This window comes from Populus euphratica, unplaced genomic scaffold, assembly GCF_000495115.2.
Source record: "Populus euphratica unplaced genomic scaffold, PopEup_1.0 scaffold22.1, whole genome shotgun sequence".
Taxonomy (NCBI): Eukaryota; Viridiplantae; Streptophyta; class Magnoliopsida; order Malpighiales; family Salicaceae; genus Populus; species Populus euphratica.
This window is the reverse complement of record NW_011499863.1, coordinates 1819063-1841076: the sequence shown is the minus strand read 5'-3', so window position 1 is coordinate 1841076 and position 22014 is coordinate 1819063. Positions and strand designations below refer to the sequence as shown.

The 22014-nt window shown below is 35.6% G+C and overlaps 5 protein-coding genes and 1 long non-coding RNA gene across 7 annotated transcripts in view; 3 read left to right on the top strand and 3 right to left on the bottom strand.

Annotated features, from left to right (window-relative positions):
- Window positions 1-357: 357 nt before the first annotated feature.
- On the bottom strand, window positions 358-1835 carry LOC105125516 (uncharacterized). Its single transcript, XM_011025998.1, has 2 exons — window positions 1108-1835; window positions 358-913 (listed from the first exon to the last, which is right to left on the bottom strand). Exons 1-2 carry the CDS (start codon window positions 1462-1464, stop codon window positions 524-526), a joined length of 747 nt encoding a protein of 248 aa, XP_011024300.1. The 5' UTR covers window positions 1465-1835; the 3' UTR covers window positions 358-523.
- A 1973-nt stretch (window positions 1836-3808) lies between these two features.
- Window positions 3809-9601, bottom strand: LOC105125591 (phosphoglucan phosphatase DSP4, amyloplastic). The gene is made up of 14 exons (XM_011026103.1): window positions 9498-9601; window positions 9312-9396; window positions 9193-9237; window positions 8300-8411; window positions 8023-8099; window positions 7834-7910; window positions 7584-7664; window positions 7020-7152; window positions 6688-6747; window positions 5789-5845; window positions 5225-5320; window positions 5070-5129; window positions 4467-4574; window positions 3809-3904 (listed from the first exon to the last, which is right to left on the bottom strand). The coding sequence occupies exons 1-14, from the start codon at window positions 9521-9523 to the stop codon at window positions 3809-3811; spliced, it is 1113 nt and encodes a 370-aa protein (XP_011024405.1). The 5' UTR covers window positions 9524-9601.
- LOC105125515 (uncharacterized) lies at window positions 6498-6667 on the top strand. Its single transcript, XR_842255.1, has 2 exons — window positions 6498-6566; window positions 6623-6667. It is a non-coding gene; the product is annotated as an uncharacterized LOC105125515 (long non-coding RNA).
- Window positions 9602-11471: 1870 nt separating the features above from the next.
- On the top strand, window positions 11472-12448 carry LOC105125513 (lysosomal Pro-X carboxypeptidase-like). The gene is made up of 4 exons (XM_011025995.1): window positions 11472-11579; window positions 11702-11781; window positions 11897-11946; window positions 12098-12448. Exons 1-4 carry the CDS (start codon window positions 11472-11474, stop codon window positions 12232-12234), a joined length of 375 nt encoding a protein of 124 aa, XP_011024297.1. The 3' UTR covers window positions 12235-12448.
- On the bottom strand, window positions 12369-15862 carry PHF1 (phosphate transporter traffic facilitator1). Of its 2 annotated transcripts, XM_011025997.1 has the most exons (11): window positions 15601-15861; window positions 15355-15520; window positions 15076-15176; window positions 14658-14790; window positions 14448-14539; window positions 14199-14298; window positions 14036-14108; window positions 13827-13947; window positions 13305-13424; window positions 12881-12951; window positions 12369-12785 (listed from the first exon to the last, which is right to left on the bottom strand). In XM_011025997.1, exons 2-11 carry the CDS (start codon window positions 15514-15516, stop codon window positions 12601-12603), a joined length of 1158 nt encoding a protein of 385 aa, XP_011024299.1. In that variant the 5' UTR covers window positions 15517-15520; window positions 15601-15861; the 3' UTR covers window positions 12369-12600. The 2 variants fall into 2 exon arrangements, with proteins under 2 accessions (XP_011024299.1, XP_011024298.1); XM_011025996.1 differs by having other exon boundaries at window positions 15355-15862.
- A 2151-nt stretch (window positions 15863-18013) lies between these two features.
- LOC105125590 (probable U3 small nucleolar RNA-associated protein 7) overlaps window positions 18014-22014 on the top strand; it is a 12557-nt gene continuing 8556 nt past the window's right edge. Inside the window, exons 1-9 of the mRNA XM_011026102.1 lie at window positions 18014-18249; window positions 18730-18814; window positions 18986-19051; window positions 19149-19238; window positions 19447-19579; window positions 20215-20333; window positions 20532-20599; window positions 20711-20759; window positions 21180-22014. Of these exons, the coding sequence (XP_011024404.1) occupies window positions 18758-18814; window positions 18986-19051; window positions 19149-19238; window positions 19447-19579; window positions 20215-20333; window positions 20532-20599; window positions 20711-20759; window positions 21180-22014 (1417 nt within the window). The 5' untranslated portion in view covers window positions 18014-18249; window positions 18730-18757. The remainder of the gene's footprint in view (window positions 18250-18729; window positions 18815-18985; window positions 19052-19148; window positions 19239-19446; window positions 19580-20214; window positions 20334-20531; window positions 20600-20710; window positions 20760-21179) is intronic.

Genomic DNA, 22014 nt, shown 5'->3' with positions numbered 1-22014 from the left:
CATATAATGGATGACCTCCTGAGCCACCATTATGTTGCCTGTAATCTGTCTACTTGGTACAAAACTACTTCAATTTTCAGAGACTAAGCCTGATGTCAGATGCTTAAGTCGATTCACCAATACCTTAGTAAGGATTTTGAAATTCACATTGCATAAGCCTATAGGCCGAAATTGACTCAGAGTCCGGCTTTGGCATCTTTGGTATAAGCACAAAAAACAATATCAGCCACTCCAGTTGTGCCTTCCATCATACTTACAATGAATCTACAAACTGCTGTGCCTTCCATTAGCACCTAGACATCTGGTACCAAAAGACTTCTTCTTGAGCTAAAATTTGATTATGCTCATTGGTTAACGCTTTCTTTAACTTGTTCAGGAAAATGTTTCCTCCTTCAGACAAAGCCTTTTGAATGCCCTCAAGCTTGGCCAACACTATTTTCTTGCGATAGAAGATATTGCCAAAAACTTCCTGTTTCACTCTTGCAACGTTGTTGTCAACCTTTCAAGTTCAGCAACTAGATCCTCACTCCCCTGCTAGCAATTTTTTTATTACTTTAGTAAAACTATCGTGAGACGTCCATGCCGCTTCAAATTTAAAAGGGCGACAGTGTTTAAGTGTATGCATGTCCCTGGAGTTGAGCTCAACAAAAGTAGGATGATGATCAGATTTTACCCTGGGCAAGACCCTAACATACATGGCTGGAAATTGCAATCTACATAGTTGATTACCTGGCCCTCTATCCAACCTTCCATGCACTCTTCCATAACCTCTGCTCTCATGTTCGCGCCATGTGAATTTTGAACCAACACTTCTTAAGTCCAGCAAACCACAATCCTGAATCCATCTATTGAATCTCAGACATTTTCTCATATCAACACGTGTGCCTTCCATCTTTTCTGCAGCCGTTAGTATCTTGTTAAAATCACCGATAACCATCCAAGGCAAAGTTAGATGTTGCCCCATTGTTTTAATCTCTTCAAGACATTCACGTTTTAACTGAAGCTTCAGGTAAACATAAACTACCATATATAGCCATGGAGAACCTCCTCCCTCAAAACATGGACCAAGTGCTTGGATGAATTACGCTTCAGGTTAACAGAAACTACCGTACATAGCCATGGAGAACCTCCTCCCTTATCTACTAAAACATGGACCAAGTGCTTGGATGAATTCGACACTCTTAAATCCACGCCGCCTTTGTTCCATAATAACCAGATACCTCCAAACTTTCCTTCCGCCTCCACCTTGAAGTTTGAATCAAAATTCAACTTGTCAATCACTTTCCCTGCAGCCCTGCCACTTATTCTTGGTTCAATGAATGTCATGATTTCTATCCCGTAGGCTTTCCTAAAGTCATACACTATAGAGCAAAATCGGTTACTTCCAGCCCCTCTACAATTCCACTTAAACATGTTCATTATAATCAAACGAATGAAGTGGAACTCCCTAAAGACCATCTTCATAGATTAAGCTGTTAACTCCTCCCGTTCTATAATGATGGTATCTTTTCTTAAGAATCCTTCATTCATATGCTCTTCCTCAACTGGAACGCTACAACCTTTTTTCTCTACTATTACATCTTCCTATGAAGGACGTGGCACCTGATGAAAATTGTGCTTCTAGATCTGGGTCTTACACAGTCACCCACCGATTATCTCCCTTCACCTCTATGTAACCTCTATGGAACCTAGATTGGGCTGCTTTTGTCTTCGGCTGCTTGAATTTAAAGACAGAATATGTTCCTTACTGTTTTCCACCACCTTTCATTTCATGGGCCCTCTTCTGCTACTTTGGGCCTGAGGTCCCAGACTAACATCCTTCCTAGTGCCCTGCATGCTACGTCCTAGCCCTCTCTTGACAATAATTATCTTTTCTGATTCTGTCTCATCCACCACAGCTTTGCCTTTGTTGCTTGTTTCCTTACTCACATCAGGCTCAATTCCACAAATCTTGTCACTACCCAACTCGCCTGCTTTAGTTTCCACATGTGAATCTGGTAACAAATTAAATCGAGATCCCGTAATCAACGTAGCTTCCCTAGTCAGTCGTCTTTTGCAAGGCAACCGTGATCTCTGGCTTGACACGTTTGGCATCACCAACTCCTTGACTTCAGTATTCTTGCGTAATTGTCTCATTGGCTTTTTTGCAAACATCCACTGGCCGGATGAATCCACCACCTCCGATCGATACTCCATGCATGTTGATGGTCCGGGCCGAATAAACCCCCCCCCTCCGATCGATACTCCATGCATGTTGATGGTTCTATTTTTTTTTCTGGAACTTTATCATCTATAACAGAAACATCTGCGTCCATAACATTCCCTTCCCTCGCCGAAGAATGGTGATGTGCATATGGATAGACTTTTATTTATGACCATACTAGCCACACCGGCAACATACCAGATGAAGACCTTTATACGTAGTACGATGTACCCGCCTTCTTAGTTTGAATATTGCCAGCAATGGCTTGGCAAGGTCTGCCTCTGCACAGATTATGGTGTTATTAACTTATTATCATGAGTGCCAGTATGGTGTAATTACCAATATGGTTTTCAATTTTTCACAACACAGAATTATCGTAATATTCCATTGCCAGATCTGTCAGTCTCACCCTATCTTTTTTTTTCTGGAACTTTATCATCTATAACAGAAACATCTGCGTCCATAACATTCCCTTCCCTCGCCGAAGAATGGTGATGTGCATATGGATAGACTTTTATTTATGACCATACTAGCCACACCGGAAAATAATATTCCATTGCCAGATCTGTCAGTCTCACCCACTCTGCTACCTTTTCAACGGTTGCTTCAAGATTTGGATGTCCTTGTCTCACCAAAACCCCCTTGGATTTTCCATAGCATATGCAATCTTCTCAATATACATGTACCCTATCTTCCTTCCCATTACTTTAAATGTTAGAGTCTGATGTCAAGGTTCATGTATTGATTACTCCATTGCCATTTGACAACCACGCAACAATTTATTGGTACAATAATAATAATAATAATAATAATAAACCAGGCACCAATTTTTTGGTACAATAATAATAATAATAATAATGTAACAGTCAGATCTGTCAGTCTCACCCTATCTTCCTTCCCGTTACTTTAATTGTTAAGAGTCTGATGTAAGGTTCATGTATTGATTACTCCATTGCCATTTGACAACCACGCAACAATTTATTGGTACAATAATAATAATAATAATAATAATAATAATGTAACAGTCCAGGGGAACCCTTAAATTTTCTTAATAGAAGATGGTGTCCTCTCGAAACAAATAAAAAGTTCAAATAAAAGTTATATCATTTATATTTAAAAAAATAAAAATTTATTTAAAACATCAATTTATTTTATATTCCTGTACTTGTCCCTCTAACTCAATTTTTATTTTTATTCTTTATATTCCAAAACACTAACCAAACATAAACACAATTTAATTTCCTTAATCCTTATACTGATTACTCAATTACCATTTTACATTCAGGCTCTAATTGATTGATGCAATGAAAAAACGGAATAGCCTGGGGAGCCTTGCACGAATGAAGGCACAAAATAACATATAATCATGTCGTGAAAGTATTGAACAATAATTTCTCCAAATTGTCCCTCTAACTCAATTTTTATTTTTATTCTTTATATTCCAAAACACTAACCAAACATAAACACAATTTAATTTCCTTAATCCTTATACTGATTACTCAATTACCATTTTATATTCAGGCACTAATTGATTGATGCAATGAAAAAACGGCATAGCCTGGGGAGCCTTGCACGAATTAAGGCACAAAATAACATATAATCATGTCATGAAAGTATTGAACAATAATTTCTCCAAAGGTCATCACTGGTTAATCTCTTTCTCAGTACAGCGTTAGCACTGTCTGCATCATCGTCAAGAACCTGGAAAGTAATAGAGAAGAGCACCATGAGAAAATTGTTTGAAGGTTGCCATGAATGATATCATAGACTCACTCACAGTAAGGAATCTTTATCAACTAAATTGTCATCAATTAATATTTACACTTCCACATTTCACACTCATCAAGGTGTTGAGCCCCCTTTCCCATTTTTCACTGTTATTAGACCAGGTCAGCTCAGCAGATTGACCTGGTGACTCACCAACCTATAACCTAACCCAGCCCGGTTTTCATTTTGAACTGTTTAGGATATTGACTGGGGCCAAACCTAGGTGACATAGCGGATTGAACCGCGCTCACTTGATCCAACCAAACCTAGATGATTCCTCAACTCCAAGTACTTAATTTTTTATATAAATTTTTTTTCTAAAACGACATCATTTCGGGAATGACCTGGTAACCCTGCAAGTTGACCCAGTTACCTGGGCCTTAGACTGGGCTAGACTCCGGGTTGGATTTGACAACCATAAATTTTTCTCCCAAGCAAAAGGAGATGATAGCAATAAAATGAAAAATAAAATAAAATCTGGAGAGATGAAACTTACTTGAACATAATTGTTGATATGGCCATCTCCGTTGACAGTGGTAACTAGCTCATATTTGTTGACGGTCCACTCACCATCAACAATGTACTTGTACTCGTAGACTCCCTCCTGTTAAAGCAAGAATTGTTACAAAATTCCGGTTTTAATTTGAAATATACTTATTGTATTCGCACCCATTTCTGCAACTAGCTGTGGTAAAGCAATACCTGACAGTTAGAATGGAAGGGATCCTTCCCTGTCAATTCTGGGCTGGTTTCAAGGAATCTTTAAAGCTAGTAGCAATTTATCTCTAAAGGTAGCCTACATTTTAAGTTTTTGAAGAAATGAACACTCTAGATTAACAAATATTAGGGCCTGGGACCAAGAGGTGGGGGGGCACTGGCTCATAGCACAGGTGTGATTCGATATGTATTGCAATCCAATCAAGAAATTATGTGCTGCCAGATGCCAAGAAAAATGCAAGAAATGTTTTTGACAAAAAACTTGAGACATAAAGGCATGCAGGCAAGGAAGGAAGGGGGAAAAAAAATACAAAAATTTCCTCGAGTAGTTAAAGTTGGCACCTGCATTTATCTGTATCACCAAGGAGAGAAAAAAACTTACCATCAATTCCCTCTTGAGAACCCAAAACTTTCTCTCCTCGTCTAATTCTAAAGGTATCCTCTGGAGAAAGAAAGAGAAATAAATATGAATAGGTAAAAATGTTTGAACGGCTTAAACATAATGCAAAAACTAATGTAAGCTTTTACATCACATACCTGGCCCCATCCAATGTCAAGCCCAGAAACTTCCACTGAAGAATAATTATTGTCTTCCCATTTCAAAGTGACAAGCTTTTTTCTAAGGCCTGTTAGCTTCAAACAAGGAAAAAAAAATAGTTTGCAGTAATCTGTCAATATTCAAAAACAAAAGGCAAAATATATTCATTTTGTGATTGAATGAAGAGCCTAGGCCACTACAACCATCCCTTATTTTTTCATTGATTCTCAACAAACTCATTTATCTACCCCACAAGAAGGAACTCTTGAGGAATAAGTTTATGAGCTGGAGCTACTCGTTAATCTTGGCTGCAACTTTTAGATTATGGGTAGTTCGAACAGTTGATAGACTGAAAAATCGCATTGCATGTCAGGAAGCATCCTTCTATATGTGCAAGCTTAAAATTTTCATATTCACAGAATTCAGCATCTAAACATGGGAGTTGTTAAAAAAAAAAGAAGACTTAAGTAAAAAAGATAAAAATCAACATGCAGAAAGAAACATATAGTCAAGGCTCCGTGAGCGACCATGAATATATGTTACACAAAAGAAAAATGACTCACTATATCAGCAGTTGCACTTTTGATAGCATTCAATTTTGGGAAGCTCGAGCGTTTACTCTGCAAGACAAGAAACGACGAGATACTATGAAAACACTAATCAGCTACCAATACAGCACTAGCCCCACTGATAGCAATACTCCTTTAAGGGAGAGGTTCCAGCTTCGACTCCCTGAAGGTCAGTCTAGCCAAATTCTCAATTACCAAAAAAAGAAACTACTCAGCTATTTTAAACTGCAGCCATATCTGTCATGAACCAAGTAAATCGCAAATTACTATTGCATGATTTCAACATTGAATCCCAGTATACATAATGGCCTCCATCAAGCATCAAGCCTGTCTATGCTAGCACTAGAAACTGCTTGAAAGTCAATCCAGTTATAGTCTACAGTATAGGTTCAAAATCTATTGCTGGAAGGAATATAAACCGATTTGTTGATTACAAAGCTAGAAAAGTAGAATGGAAGGCAATTTGTATCCCTAAATAAGCTGCCACTACCAACGTCGACCCCTTCATTTATACCGGCTAGCTTACAATTTGACATAAGAAAAAAGGATGATGCTCTGCATCCTGTAACCATGTGCCTCATAATGCAAACTGCAAAGTCACCAACGTATATAGTTATACACTAAATGCACAGTTCCATGAACTTGACCCCTACAATTTCTCGAAGTCAGAAAATTAAATTACATAGACAAATCATTAACATCTTAATGATATTTATTTTCAAACCTGACAGGTTTGGAGCCATGGATCTTTAATAATGTTTTCCCAGAAAACATTATCAATACATATGAGTTTTATTTTCAAACCTGACAGGTTTGGAGTCAGAAAACATTATCAATACATATGAGTTTCATTTATGGTAAAGACAGGAGAAAGGAATCAAATCCAATATTACCATAAGCAAATCGTGAGCTTCATTAAGCTTGTAGCCCTGAACCCAGAACATGTATGCCAGCTGTGATTCATTGAAAACTCTTAGTTTATTGGTAAGGAGATATAAAAAAATTATCAGCATGAAATGTGTGGAATTTGAAGAAACCAAACATAGCACCTCAAAAAAAGACAAGGAAAACCATGAAAAAATGCTTCCTCAGAGAGGTGGAGGTGGTGATGCAGGGGCATTTCCCTCATTCATGATAAATGACAGAGCCAAACAAAACAGTGGTGCATAGCAACAAATCATAAGGTGTCAAACGAAAAATTAAGCAGAATAAGATCAAATGCTACCGCAACAGCAGGTGCTCTTCCCAGTCCTGCAGTGCAATGTATATATGTCACACCTCCATTCTGGTTTATGGTTTTGTGTAATTTGCTGACAACAGCTGGTAGCTGTATCCGTAAATCAAATGCATCAAAATCCCTGTTACATTAATATTAGCTGCTGTATCAAATGAAGAATAGCAACATAAATGATCATAGACAGTAGACACAGATGCACATTCAACACACATCCTTTGTGCTCTTACAAACAGTAAATGTGAAGTGGGGTGAAATTCAATTGGTACAGAAAGTGCTCAGAAGAGCTAGTTTGCACTAGTACAAGTGAGTTCTAGCTTAGAAAGTTAATTAACGTCTTCTAACAAAAATGAAGTTCCAGTGTAGAATGTGATCGTATAGCAGTCCAAAATAATACTATGTACATTCTCCACAGTTTTTATTTTTTATTCTTTTGGCATTAGAAACTAGTTTCAATGCAAAAGGTAGTCAGATGTTAACTAACAGATTTCTTTTTCCAATTGTTTATTTGTTCTCGTTTTGTAAATTAGAAACCTTGGATTTGCTATGTCTAACCTTATCTGTGCACGCACATGCTGAATGTCACCACATGCCTTCGCATAGTCTCGAATGGCACTGATATCTACCCCGAAATATCTGAAATGGTGGTAAAAGAATTGCAGTATGTTTCATACGCTTCTTCTTTTTAGATCTCAAATGCACAACAGTTGCATAAATGATAACTGATGACCATATATATAAGAGCATTTAAGAAATAAAAATTATGCTTTCAGCAGATCATGAAGACAAGAGTTATTTAGGATACTCCAAGTCTGGATCCTGTTGTAAGCAAAACACAGTTTTGACCCCAATTTTTCGAAGCTTGTCAACATCTTCAGGAGTCTAGAAATTTGAAAAAAAAATTAGAAAACCATATGAGAAACAAAAATAAAATAAAAATCAGTGTAAGAGGGGAAAGAATCCCTCATACATGAATCTAACAAATGAGAATCACCTGTAGGCATGATCCGACAATCAAATCTGGACGAATGAAGTTATAGTTCATTCCTAGTTCGTGCCTATAAGTCAAAACTGTACTAAAAATATATTAGAACAAACAATTAGCTGCACTTATAGATCAATGACACATTAATATTTCATTAATCAAGAATCAACAGTAACTAGCAAACACTTCAAAAATTCAAACAGTTACACATGCCACTCCAACCGAACAGGTCATACCCACCAATTCCCCACCCCTAACATGGAACTACAAGCACTATCGAACTCACCAGCCCCCATAGCTTCAGTCATGTTATGACTATATATCTCAGATTTTTCTTCTTCTTCTTCCTCAACGTCATTGCCACTCATCTCAGCACTAGATGGCGAGCCAGGAGCTGCCTACAGAACAAATTCAAATAACAAGCTTCTATTAGAAGATTTGAACTTCAAAATTCAACATAGTAAAGCAGTAGAGCCACTAATAGGATCAAATTAATTATCAGAAACAAACAAGCAACCATTATGATCACCCAAATTAATCAATTATCATCAAAACCACTCTCCACCGATTTCGTTTTTATATTAATTTTTTGCTTCCAAACCACATACACGGCGAAAATGCTAACATGACTCATTTCCCAGCCCTGGATTCGTGGGATCACTCCAATTTGCAAAAGAAATTATTCAACATCCCAATTAAAAAAAATCATATCATGAAAAAATCCAAACTTTACAGGGTATAACAAAAAATAAAGAAGAAGGTAAGGAATATTCCAGAATATCTAATTTAAAAAAAATATCTTCTTAACACACCAAAAAACCCCTTAAAACTCCAAAATATCTAATATCACTAGTGAATTCTTATATATATATATATATATATATATATATAATCCCTGAAAATCTCCTGGTGGATCCGGCTAGTGAAACCCACAAATCTAATGGCTGAGACTCTTCACCAAGTGATTTCAAGAAAGGTTTTCGTTAAAACTAGTATCATGTTATTCTGAATTTCTAACGATCAAATATTTAAAGAAAAAGAACCAAAAAGAGAGTTGCGGTAATCAAAACAGAACGAATAACAATACATAGCAAACATTAAAGCAGAGCAACAAGATTAGAAGCTTCAACTTGACAAAACAAAACAAAAGGATCGAATCTCAAGCTGCTTTTAAGTTACCTTCACAGCTACACGTAACTGCAGATCATGATAATCCATGGTTCCCTGCACCAACAAAATGATATACTACAAGAAAAAAAAAAACAGAACACAGATTATGTGTAAAGGGATGAACGTACTGCCATGTTAAAAGAGAATAACGACAGAGAAGAAGGTCTTCTGTGGTGAAGGTTGAAGCCTTGCAGAGGCAAAGCAGAGGATGATCTGCCATTCAAACAAGACATTGACGAGTGAAATTAAAGAAAGTAAGAAAACGAAAAAAAAGAAAGGAAAGATACTTTTACATGTTATATAGTTAGGCAGACCTTGGAAGATGGTGAAGGCAATTCATTTGAAGAAGGAGACGAACGAGATAAAAAAATCTGAGAGAGTGAAGAGAGAGTGAAGTGAGAGTGGACTTCCTGAATCTGAGTTGGTACTTGATAGTAACTTTTATAGCTCATGGTGGGCTTAATTGTGTGTTTGATCCCCTTGATTTTTATTTTATTTTATTTTGAACCTTGTAGTATATTTTATCTCAAGCTCATCTTCCAAACCTTTTATTTCGTAATTATTTGGACCTTTTCTATTTGTTGCATGGAGACTTAAACTTGACTTACAATGTTTCAAATTGAAACGGAAAAAACAATGATTTGGTCAAACTTTATTGACTTCAAACGTGACCCAAATCTAATTAGTCTAGCAACAAGAATTTTTTTACAAAATAAAATAATATCTAATAAAAAATAATTAGTTTAAGTTGATTTAATAACTTTTCATATTAACTTTAATGTTTGACAACATAACATGGTGTCAAATATCATACATTAACAATACTAATAAGATAGAAAGAAATCATATTTTATAATTGAGAATTCTATTTTTTTTTTGTTTTAATTTTTTTAAAAAAAATAAAAATGATACGTAATAACCTCATAATTGATGATATTTGAAGGTCATTATATTTTAGTATATAATAAAGTGATGGGGATGATATTAGAGTAAAAGAAATAATAAAGGGATTAAAATGAGACAAAATTGAGAATAGAGAGACTAAATGCACTATCAACCTGTACTGTTTGGGCTTGCAAAGGGGATCGCCTTTTGGAAGATTCTCCAGAATGCCATTAGATTTTTTTTCTGCATCGAGATATGTATAGAGTTTGAACTTCTTCTGTTCGTTGCTTTTAAAAATATATTTTTAAAAATATAATAAAATAATATTTTGTTAGATATTAACATATTTTATTTAAAAATAATTTAAAACAAAAAAAATCAAAATATTTCCTTAATAGTAAAAGCAAAAACATTCATTGACAATATCTTAACATATTTATTTTTATATTTAAAATTGTGTTAGGATGTATTTTAAAAATGTATTTAGTTTTAAAAAATATCAAGTTAAGATTTTTTAATAATTTAATATATTAATATCAAAAATAAAAATTATTTTAATATATTTTCAAAACAACAATAAACATACATTGAACCTGCTAGATACGATAATTTTGATGTAACCAAGATAGGATCTAATTGGGTCAGCTTATAGCCTATTTATGCCAAAAAGTCTCGAGTGAATGTGAAATAGATAAATCAGTAATAGATTTGTTGTAAATCAATTCCAATGACAATATTTATATAAATTTAGTTTTGATACTTAAAAAATTAATTATTCTAAAGAGTAATTTTTTTTTAATATTGATATAAATAGCCCTAATTGATCAGAAACACATGTTTAATCTCATTTAATATGCTGAGAGAGATTTTAATACACATTTATTTAAATTAAAAAAAAAATAGTAACATAATAGATAATAAGTGTGTGTTTTTTTAATATGTACCAGGTATGACTTGAAAACTTTGATGAGATGTCATGTATGACATGGTATTATTAACAGATGATGTGGCAAATTTAAAAGAGAAACTTCCTTTTTTATTTTTATTAAATATAAAAAATTAACTAAAACGCAGGGGTTTTTTAAAAAAAATTCTACGTCTCAAAGAAAAAGTAAAAATAATAAAGAGAGAGAAATTTCTCTCCAAAAGTGTTCTCCTTCGTCATCAATGCCACGATACCACTCATCTGCCTCGCCATCCCTCGATATCCATGCCATGCATGCCGACCTTATAACTACAATAATACCTTTTCATAAGTCGTCTTTGTCACCGCTCCAAAGTTTACTTTATTGTTATAGTCTTAAGGATTGATACAAATATTTGAAGAAAATAAATGTTTATACACTGAATTGCAAAAATCCACAAATTACACATCTTATTTAACTATAAAAAAAAGAATTACTATGTTTCCAGCAGAGCCATTTGATCTGAAGGGGTACATTGAAGAATGCAAAAGCGCATTTGGACTCCCCCCTAGGCCTCATTGGATAACGACTTATTATGGCGGTCATGTATGTCTGTTGTTCAAACTTCTGTGTGAAATTCCAGTGCATCTATGCATGTTCATAGTTGCAATTTAGAAGCAGATATGAGCTCCCTTCTTTTTTTCTCCCTTTTGAATGTGAAATTGCAGCATTTTAAAGAGGTTCTCAGGAGGTTTGGTAGCAACATTATCTTCTCCAATGGCCTCCGTGACCCTTATAGCAGTGGAGGGTGATAAATCTACCTTTGATGTTCTTACAGAAACAAAATGTTGTGAATCTTTCAAGCCTTTACTCTGGCATATTGGCAACGTAAGTCATATGTTTGTTCTTCTGTAATCATGTAGGGTGCTGGAAAACATATCAGATAGCATATTGGCAGTGTATACAACTAAAGGTAATTTAATTCATGTTTCCAGTTCTGAATCCAGTTATATATTTCCAAGGATTCTAAAGGCCAGTTAGAATTTGGCACTTCGAGGAGGCTAGATACCTTTTGTTATCAGCAGGTTATTCTCAGATAATGATCTGTTGTTTTTATTGTGCAGGTGCTCATTGCATGGACATACTGCCAGCCACAAATGGTGATCCTGATTGGGTAGTTTTGCAGAGGAACATAGAAATCGAGATCATCAACGGATGGATCCTGAAGTACTACCAAGATCTGCTTGAAAATTCTTCATAGATGATATTTCTTCATTGTCAAAAATCAGAGCCTCCTTCAATCCCCCTCCTTCCAACTGTTTTCTCTGTTAAACGCTTTTCACTTTGAAATTGAAATATGAAATTTTATTATTTCAACAAAACATTTGGATGTCCAAAAACAAGACTCAGTTTTCTTTTCCTGTTTCAAAATCTGTGAGTTTACATTATTCAATTAACAAGGGGAGAAGAAAAAAGAAACAAAAAGAAAACAGAGAAGCAACCTACTCTGCTACTTTTTCTTAAAATATACTCAAACTGGATGTTACAATGCATCAAATGAAGAATCTTAAACACCTTGAGAATGACACTGCTTATTTTGCCTTCTGGTCATCGTGCTAAAAAAATTTCACATATCTAGAGGCCCAAATGCATCTTCAGAGTACTGAGGATCCAAAATTTCAAACTTCGGCCTTCCAGGCTGATCTCTTCCGAGTGGAAATTTCCAAAATGAATCAGATTTTTGAAAGAAAATGTAAAATGCAACAGCAGACGCCAGGAATAGTCCTACGAGAACCAAATAAATCTGCCACTCTGCACGTGCAATGGAGGGAGAATCAGGCTCTTTACTTGGGGATACGTAAATCTAACATATGTAAATATGTGCAAGTGAAGAGGGAGAGTGAGACCTTTCCAATCTGCAGGAACATTCAACTTAGTTACCACTGCTCCCCATTCATTGGAAGTAGTAAGCACAACCCTGCACAGAAAACTCCAGAGGTGAACAACTCATGAAGTGCCAGTAGGAAAGAATGATAAAGATTGAAATTGGTTGCAGGTAGCATCAATCAACATTTTCAATCAATCAATCTGTGATAATTTTCAAATTAAGCATTTAGTTAATCACTGATCACATTCGAATTCGAATCATGAAATGGTGACTGGAAAACTTGTGCTTTAAAGATACTAAAGAAGAAAACTATATTTAAAGGAATAAGGATCAAGACAAGGTGAAATTAAAGTTTTGTGAACCAGAAGAGGCATTTAAAGGGTCCTTGTACTATTAAATTATTCATCTCTAATCACTGAGCAAAAAGAGTCGATGAGCCTTACCTTTGACTGGGACAGAACTCCAGAGATGTAATGCATGTACCCAGGTGCAGCCTCCTACTCAAGTGGGAAACCTCCATTGTCTTTACTTCTGCTACACAGACATCTCCATCTTTGCTTCCTCTATAATTGAAAAAACAGCATGTTAATACTTGGTTCTCACAGTTTTGCAAGCAAACTATGCTCCCACGTTCCTGCAGATTTACTAGATAGCTTTCTCAAAGTCATTGAGAGAGTGGGACTTCTAAGACATCTTTCCACTCCTATCCTAAACATATTTGAACAGTCTATTTTGCTACGAGAACGAGTTTTTGCACAGTAAAACCATTTCACAATGATGAGAGAAGGTATTTGGTGACTACTAGCAGATTCAAGACTCAAGAAGTGAAAAAATATAAAATGAAATTGACTCGTGACCTCTAAATGATAAACGAGGATAATAGTAAATGAGTTCAGTTACTGCAGAAGCCAAGATAACTGATTGCAAATGTCCAATGGGTAAATGGGTAAATGGCAAGTGCTTACAGAGCAAGATATTTCCCGTCCAGGCTGATAGACATTATGGCAGCAGGCTTTCTAAGTAGCCTCTTATACCCAATCTTTTTCCATGTACTTATATCATAAACTGAAGTGACAGCTTTGTCACCTGAATCAATGATATTCATAAAGTTTAGAATGAATGACTAAAGATAATGATAAGCTATATTGTTACTCCTAACAACAAATGACTATACCTTTCTGCACAGCACAAAATAAAAATGGTTTCGTCCCATCCTTGGAGAATCGGCACAATTCAATCTTTTCATCCTGCAGACAAATATAGAACCATTTTGGCAACAAGGTACAACCAAAATCTGAAGCACACCATCACAAATCCCTAGAATAAATAAAACATACTGAGTTGCGAGTCAAAGTAGCCACAGCTAAACCATCTTCTGCTTTCCATATTCTTGCTGCCCCATCAGTTGATGTTGAAGCTAGGAACTCTGAATCCAGGCTAGAATATGATAGACAAACAAAGGGATACAATTCAGCAACTAGGATTGACAAAAAAAAAAAAAAACCTTTATTGCCCCATCAAATTTTCTATAAAACCTTCAAAAACAAAGTTATTACACAGGACATGAGTGGAAAAGAAACACTGACCTAAAATCCATATCCCTGACAGAATTGTGCGCTTTTGCTTCGTCCAAAATGATGAGCAAACTCGGCCACTTCAAAATTCTTACAAGCCCATCCTGTAATTGAACAATATAAGACACCGTACTGCCTATCAGCTATATATACAGACATTTGGAACACATGCAAAAGCAAGCCAGTGATAATCATAGTTCAAGTCACGAATTTATTGCTTACCACCCCACCAGTGGCAAATTTAGACCCATCAACACTAAAAGCCATGCAGTTCTGCGGACCAGCATCTTGGAGAGGAGGTAATTCTTTGGCTAACAACTTTAAATTTGTTTCTTGACCAGACAACTCAAGTAATCTGTAAGCCACAACACAAACCAACCCCACGTTACAAAACTTGTTCAGCAGCCAAAAACACATTCAATTCACACACTAGCATCTCTTTGAACTCATTCAACTAAAAATAAACTATCTTTCCAATAAATTAGGGAATTCAAATGAGCCTTCTTAGCTTCATGTAAATCTTTTGAATGTCAGAAAAAAATAAAAATAAAGCAGCAGAACCATAATTTCTCTTAAAAGTATTCTTCCATATTAATGTAGTGTTCATAAAGTTTGAAAATTTATTAACCAAGAAACTCACTTGCATCCACCTTTACTTGTAGAACACACAAAATCATCTCCACTTGGATGCACTGCAATTGTCACTGGTTCACCTTCTGTCTCTTCAAACACGTAAGTTACCTAAACAAAACCCATCAATCAAAGAGAAAAAAAACATTAATCAAACCTCCCAAAGAACCCATTTTACAAAATCCTACCCCGATTAGTTTTTCATTGAAACGAGTCCATTAATGCCCAAAATTTGAAAAACCGAAAAGGGTCTCCATTAACCATCTTTGACAGTATTAGAGGAACAAACCTGAGGAGAGTTTGAAAGAGAAGATGTTTGGGGATCAAAAGAGAAGATCTCAAGCACAGACCGAGACGCAGACTCTCTCTTCCTCGATGACTTGCCAAGCACAACAAGATTCAAGTTCTCGGGTCTCCGGATCCATGACCCGCATGTTACAGTTCCCTGCATGACCCTGTATTGGAAGAACAAGGTCACAAACCTGAGGAAAACCCGGTCAAACTGGACAATATTTTGAGTTCTGCAAGGCACAAACAATTGAAGCGTCATGTACAAGAGTGTTGGTGCTGCTTTATATGGTTTTTTTTTTTCCTTTCTTCCCTGTGGAACCTGCCCTACACGTTCATAATGGTAGGACAGTAGAAATGGGAAAATCCAGAATGACAACTGAAATGTCAACGCTGTGCTGGTGGATTTTTTTCTCTTGGTGGTGGCGGATATTCTGTTAAAATGCCGCAGCAAAGGTATGTTTTTTCAGAGCGAATTTGGCATTGTTGGTTGCATTTTATTTTTCATATGCTACAATGTTCTAAAGTACAATAAAATGCGTCCAATGTAACCAGAAGTTTGTTTTTGGTGAGTGCTGAGACAAGTCATTCATGATATTTCGATCGTACTTATAAAAAATGTTTTGTTGCAGATGCTTGACATAGTAGTGGAAGGGTATTGTTTTCTTTCACTATACTTGACTTCGAGCCCTGGCATATACGTTTATCACTCTCGCAGTGCTTTACATACCTACTAGATTTGCAAGGTATTCAGTGAGCCGTGGAGATTAGTCGTGGTGCGTTCAAACTGACCCGGATACCACATATAAATAAAAAAGAAAAATGTTTTTGTCGATTTTCTACGGAGGGCTCTTGTCATTAGTTATATTATATCTTTTATTGGTATAAGTAAAAATATTTTTGAGAATTTTTTAAGATTAAATTTTTTAATTTACATAGTTGAATTTCTTAATTTACATTCATTTTTTATTTTTTATTTTTTTATTTAGTTATTGTTGATATTTTTTTTGGTTTGATTATATAAATTATTACTGATGCATTTAATTAGATATTTGTATATACATTTTGATTTATACTTTAAATTTCTTTCATTTAAAAAATACACTATTATAACTTTTATATACAATATTTTTCTAATAAAAAAATTACAGTTCGTGATGGAACACAAATTAAATAACCAGCATACATACATGTAAAGAAAACTCCAATTAACTATTATATTTTTAATAAGTGTGTGTATAAAATACTAACTTGGCATTGTAGTAGCTTTTGCAATCATAATTTTCAAAAATAAATTACAATTTTTTTCCAATTAAAATTTCAGTAGACTTTTTAGTATAACTCATGCAAGTCTATATGATGTATTAATTGACAAAGTATTTTTAAAAATTATAATTAAAATAAAACACAGATTAAATTCACCACACCAGCAAACGAATTCCAACATGAAAATTCCACCTTATATCTAATCAAGGGAAAACATCATTTTCTTTTTTTAAAAAAAAAACTTTATCTTAAAAATAGGCTAGTATCATTTTCCATATTTTACAATCTACTAACTACGTAAAATTATAAATAATATAAAATAATTGAATAACGTGATAGAAACCCAGTTTATAAAATGCCCCACCTATTTTCTTTCTGGTAATTAATTGTTCCTCTTAATTCTCCAAGCTTCCTTAAAAATCGTAATAAAATAAGTTAGGGTTGAATCTTACATCAAATGCCTCATTGAATCGTGTGTACCTTCCCCTCCTCCCCAGAGGATCTCAAGCCGGAGTCCTATTAACGATAAAAAAACGTTGAAGTCAATTTCTTTAAAAAAATAATCGATAAAAAAAAACCCTCTAAAGATAAAGAGGGCTGGGCTCCCTTAGCATGAAAATCCCACCTTATATCCAATCAAGAGAAAACATCATTTAACCATCTAGGTGGTAGCCAATTGGTAAAGACTTGGGATTAAGGGGTTGGCTCCCTCTATGGTCTCAGGTTTGAGTCCTTAGTTGCTCATATGATGGCCACTGAAGGTTTACATGGTCGCTAACTTCAGGGCCCGTGGGATTAGTCGTGGTGCGCGCAAGCTGACCCGGACATCCACGTCATCCACGTTAATCTAAAAAAAAAAGAGAAAACATCATTTTCTTTTTTAAAAAAAAAAAACTTTATCTTAAAAACAGGCTAGTTTCATTTTCCATATTTTACGATCTACTAACTACGTAAAATTATAAATAATATAAAATAATTGAATAACGTGATAGAAACCCAGTTTATAAAATGCCCCACCTATTTTCTTTCTGGTAATTAATTGTTCCTCTTAATTCTCCAAGCTTCCTTAAAAATCGTAATAAAATAAGTTAGGGTTGAATCTTAAATCAAATGCCTCATTGAATCGTGTGTACCTTCCCCTCCTCCCCAGAGGATCTCAAGCCGGAGTCCTATTAACGAATAAAAAAACGTTAAAGTCAATTTCTTTAAAAAATTAATCGATAAAAAAAAAAAAAACCGTCTAAAGATAAAGAGGGCTGGGCTCCCTTTGGTACTGGGCAGGTAGGTGGATAAAAGGTACAGGGAGCCCAAGAAAGAACAATAGAAAGCCCAATAAAAGGCCCATAATATTGAATAAAAGCCCAACTCTATTTTCTTTCATTTCCTACCAATTCCACAAGCCGGCCAAACTGAAACTGCAAAACCCTAAAAACCTCCAGGACAGCGGATCAAGTTTTAACTCAGGCACAGACGGTTACTACAATTTTCGTCAAACTTGCGTCCAGCAAGAAAGTAATATTGAACTGCATGCATAAAGATATTGCCTTTTTCCTTGTTTTACCAAAAACCCTAAAAGCATCTCTCCTCCAAGTAGTCTGCTGCTTCTTAAAGTGCACTATAACATTCACAGGTATCAACACCAACCCTAGAAACAGTTTCTTCGTTAACTTGTCTGTGTACTGGGTTGTTTTATACCTGTTTACTCTAGCTTGGTTTTGTGTAATGGCGTGTTACTAGTTGTGCACATAAATTTTATTTCCTGGGCCAGTATTGATATCTCTGTTTAACTTTTGATGTACCTTTTTGTTTGTTTTTTGAGAAAATTTGAAATGGTAATCCAATTAGTTGTGTTTAGCTCATCTGGGTTTTATTTTTCTAGCTTTTATTCTGTGGTTTTTCTTGCTTTCACGTTCAAAAGTTTGTAAATGTAACGTTTAATATGATTTTTTGGCATTAATTAACTTGAAAGTTATGGGTTTGCGTATTCAATGTATGTTTGCTTGATGTTGAATTCATGCAATTCTGCTGGATGATATTTTTTGGCTATTTATGCAGTATACGTATTCTGTGCATAATGAGTGGTTAACCGGTAGCTGTCTTGATTCTGCAGGTTTGGAACATAAAATTTAAGTGGACAGATGGGTGCGAAACAAGAAAATGGTGACCCTGAGGATATTTTGCCTCCTCCTGAACAAGTAATTCGTTTCTTTGGTTTACAGTAAAATAACCATGCTTCAATTGTTGAAATGGTTGGCTTTAATGCAATCGCTTAGCTTTTTTGTAACCTGCTGATTGTTATAGCTGTTATTTGCTTATATGTTTGTTTAAGACTATAGGAACTGATCGTGGTCGGTTTCTGTTTGCAGGAATTATCTCACGAGTTGGATATGAAAGTAAAGAAGTATCTTAGAGGAGAAGGAGCTGATTTGGAGGTCAGAAATTGGTGTTCAACATTTCCAGTCAAAGAACCTTTTCTTTTCCGAGGGGTTTTTTTTATTGCATTTTGATTTTGATTCTCCCTATCTACAGGTTTTAAAAGACAAAAAGCTCAAGGGTCAACTTTATGATAGAGAAAATTTATATGGAAAATCTGCAAAAGCTGCAGCCAAGACTGAAAAGGTGGATAATTACTCTCCTTTTCTTCGCTTCTCTAGTTCTGAAAAATTAATTGGTCAAATTTCTTTTATGAGTTACATGTTAATAGGGTATATCTTTGTTCCTTCAAATGCTTTATTTGTGGTCCGAGATACTAATTTCTTATTGTTCCATGTCTACTGCATTTCTATTTTTAATTTCAGTACTTTATAATATGTGATCTTTTAATCAGTGGCTTTTGCCAAGTGAGGGAGGCTATCTCGAGGCTGAGGGTATAGAGAAGACATGGAGGATCAAACAGGAGACAATCGGCCGTGAAGTTGATATCTCAAGCGCAAAGAATCAATATGATATAGTCTTGCCAGGTTCATGTCTGCTATGTGATTTCTTTCTAATGGTTTGTTTACAATCAAAAATTGTTTTAGCCAGGAATGTTTATGAAGGCAACTTCATTGCAACTTTCCCGGCTCACTTGGTGAATGACTTAGCAATGCAATGCATGTCATAAGTATTTGAATCCAGGCTCCGTGAATGACTTAGCAATGCATGTCATAAGTATTTGAATCCATCATTTCACATGTCAGTTTGGATTACATAAAAGAACAAGCAGAGAGAAGAAATGCTGGAAATCATAGTGCGACTTTTCTTAATATCTTTCAGGAAAATGTTGCATATTTTCTTATCCATGCTGTGCTAGGTCTTTCTTACGAACTCTAATTAATCCTGAAACTATGGTTATTCCAAGAGGACAAAATTCTGTTTGTAAAATTCTTGAGCCGTATTTCCTCTTAATTAAGTTTGCTTCTTTTTTTTTTCTTTAAGACAAAAAAATCCAAACCTTTTTCTTTGACTGTCAGTTATGTAACATTCTTGCCTGGAATTAAACTGTGCAGATTTTGAAGAAGAAAAAAATCCAATCCTCTTAACATTCTTGACTGTCAGGTTAATGTCATGAAAAAAAACTTCTGAAACTTCCTTTTATTTTCACTGAAATGTGCAGATTTTGGTCCATACACTCTGGATTTTACTTCAAGTGGTCGATACATGGCAGCTGCTGGTCGCAAGGGGCACTTGGCTGTTGTTGACATGAAGAATATGAGCTTAATTAAAGAGATGCAGGTATGTCCTGGTGTTGGCAAGCTTAATGAGATGCAACTGGGTTCTAGACGAGACCTATTATATAAACGATATTTAGGCCTTGAATGGATATTTATATGCCACCGATATTTGATATGTTTTACTGGTATTTTTCTTTACCAGGCCATTTAGGCCTTGACCGGAAATTAGATGGTGTGCTAATTAATTATATTATTTCAGGTTAGAGAAACAGTGCGTGATGTTGTGTTTTTGCACAATGAGCTGTTCTTTGCCGCTGCCCAGAAAAAGTATGGCTTTTTTCCCAGAAAAAAAAATGTATAATTTATAACTACTTGCCCAAACAAGAATGAACATTTTAATATACTTTGTATGTAGCTAATAATTTTGATTTATGATAGGTACCCATACATTTATAACAGAGATGGTGTCGAACTTCATTGTTTAAAGGTCAGTGGATTGTCTTTTGATGAATTTTATGTCTTTAAGCTGCAGAGGCTTTTTTTATGTCAGCAACTTTGCCAGGCCCAGTTAATGTTTAACCTGATATAACACAACTTTGCAGTATCATTTCTTGTGTCTAAATGAACTGGTATGATTTTTCTTTTCATTACAAAGCAATTGGGCTTGCTTTCTGTCAATCAGTCCTTGAACTCTATTTTGCTTGCATTGACTGTCTTTGCACCATCACAAGATTGGTCACACCATCCTGCATGGCAGCACACTTCCTTTGAATATCAGGGTTCACTATACTGCTCTGCTATGTACTTGATTTTTTACGCAAATTTCAAGTTTAATTCTTTGTTGCCCTCCACAATTTCAAATGTTTATATAAATGCAGAGTATGCGATTAAGTTATATTATTTACAGGAACATGGTGCAGTGACAAGGCTTCAGTTTCTGAAAAACCACTTTCTCTTGGCTTCAATAAACAAATTTGGGCAGCTGCGATACCAAGATGTTACAATGGGTGAGATGATAAGCAATTTCCGGACAGGTTTAGGCCGTACTGATGTGATGCAGGCCAATCCTTTCAATGGGGTTGTTGCTTTGGGTCATTCAGGTGGTACAGTAAGCATGTGGAAGCCCACTAGTGCGGTTCCCCTTGTCAAGATGCTGTGTCATCCTGGGCCTATCACAGCAATGGCATTTCATCCTGATGGCCATCTCATGGCCACGTCTGGCAAGGAAAAGAAAATTAAGATTTGGGACGTGAGGAAATTTGAGGTTCTCCAAACTATAAGAGGCCATGCAAAAACCTTGGACTTCAGTCAAAAAGGTTTACTAGCTGCTGGAACTGGATCGTTTGTTCAGGTTTTTGGAGATTTCTCTGGATCACGGAATTACAGCAGACATATGGGTCATTCTATTGTGAAAGGTTATCAGATAGGGAAAGTTGCATTTCGACCATACGAAGATGTTCTAGGCATAGGGCACTCCATGGGATGGTCTTCAATTCTTATCCCAGGTTCAGGGGAACCCAACTTCGACACATGGTTAGCAAACCCATTTGAAACAACTAAACAACGAAGAGAGAAGGAAATTCACTCTCTTCTCGACAAGCTCCCCCCCGAGACAATTATGCTGGACCCTTCAAAGATTGGTACAGTGAAGTCAGCAAAGAAGAAAGAGAAACCAACAAAGAAGGAGATGGAGGCGGATATGGAAGCTGCTGTTGAAGCAGCCAAGGGGACTGCCGTTAAGA

Excerpts from the sequence above, each read along its gene's own strand:
- PHF1 (XM_011025996.1), bottom strand. The coding sequence starts at position 15,615 with ATGACGCTTCAATTGTTTGTGCCTTGCAGAACTCAAAATATTGTCCAG. Across the intron at positions 14,109-14,198 it reads CTACTTTGACTCGCAACTCA|GATGAAAAGATTGAATTGTG; the intron begins GTATGTTTTATT and ends ATTTGTCTGCAG. Across the intron at positions 12,952-13,304 it reads GAGTTCTGTCCCAGTCAAAG|GGTTGTGCTTACTACTTCCA; the intron begins GTAAGGCTCATC and ends TTTTCTGTGCAG.
- LOC105125513 (XM_011025995.1), top strand. The coding sequence starts at position 11,472 with ATGTTTCCAGCAGAGCCATTTGATCTGAAGGGGTACATTGAAGAATGC. Across the intron at positions 11,782-11,896 it reads GACCCTTATAGCAGTGGAGG|GGTGCTGGAAAACATATCAG; the intron begins GTGATAAATCTA and ends GTAATCATGTAG. Across the intron at positions 11,947-12,097 it reads GGCAGTGTATACAACTAAAG|GTGCTCATTGCATGGACATA; the intron begins GTAATTTAATTC and ends TTTATTGTGCAG.
- LOC105125591 (XM_011026103.1), bottom strand. The coding sequence starts at position 9,523 with ATGAATTGCCTTCACCATCTTCCAAG. Across the intron at positions 7,911-8,022 it reads TTGTCGGATCATGCCTACAG|ACTCCTGAAGATGTTGACAA; the intron begins GTGATTCTCATT and ends TCAAATTTCTAG. Across the intron at positions 7,153-7,583 it reads CATGTGCGTGCACAGATAAG|GGATTTTGATGCATTTGATT; the intron begins GTTAGACATAGC and ends TTAATGTAACAG.
- LOC105125516 (XM_011025998.1), bottom strand. The coding sequence starts at position 1,464 with ATGAAGATGGTCTTTAGGGAGTTCCACTTCATTCGTTTGATTATAATG. Across the intron at positions 914-1,107 it reads GTTCTCCATGGCTATGTACG|ATACTAACGGCTGCAGAAAA; the intron begins GTAGTTTCTGTT and ends GATTTTAACAAG.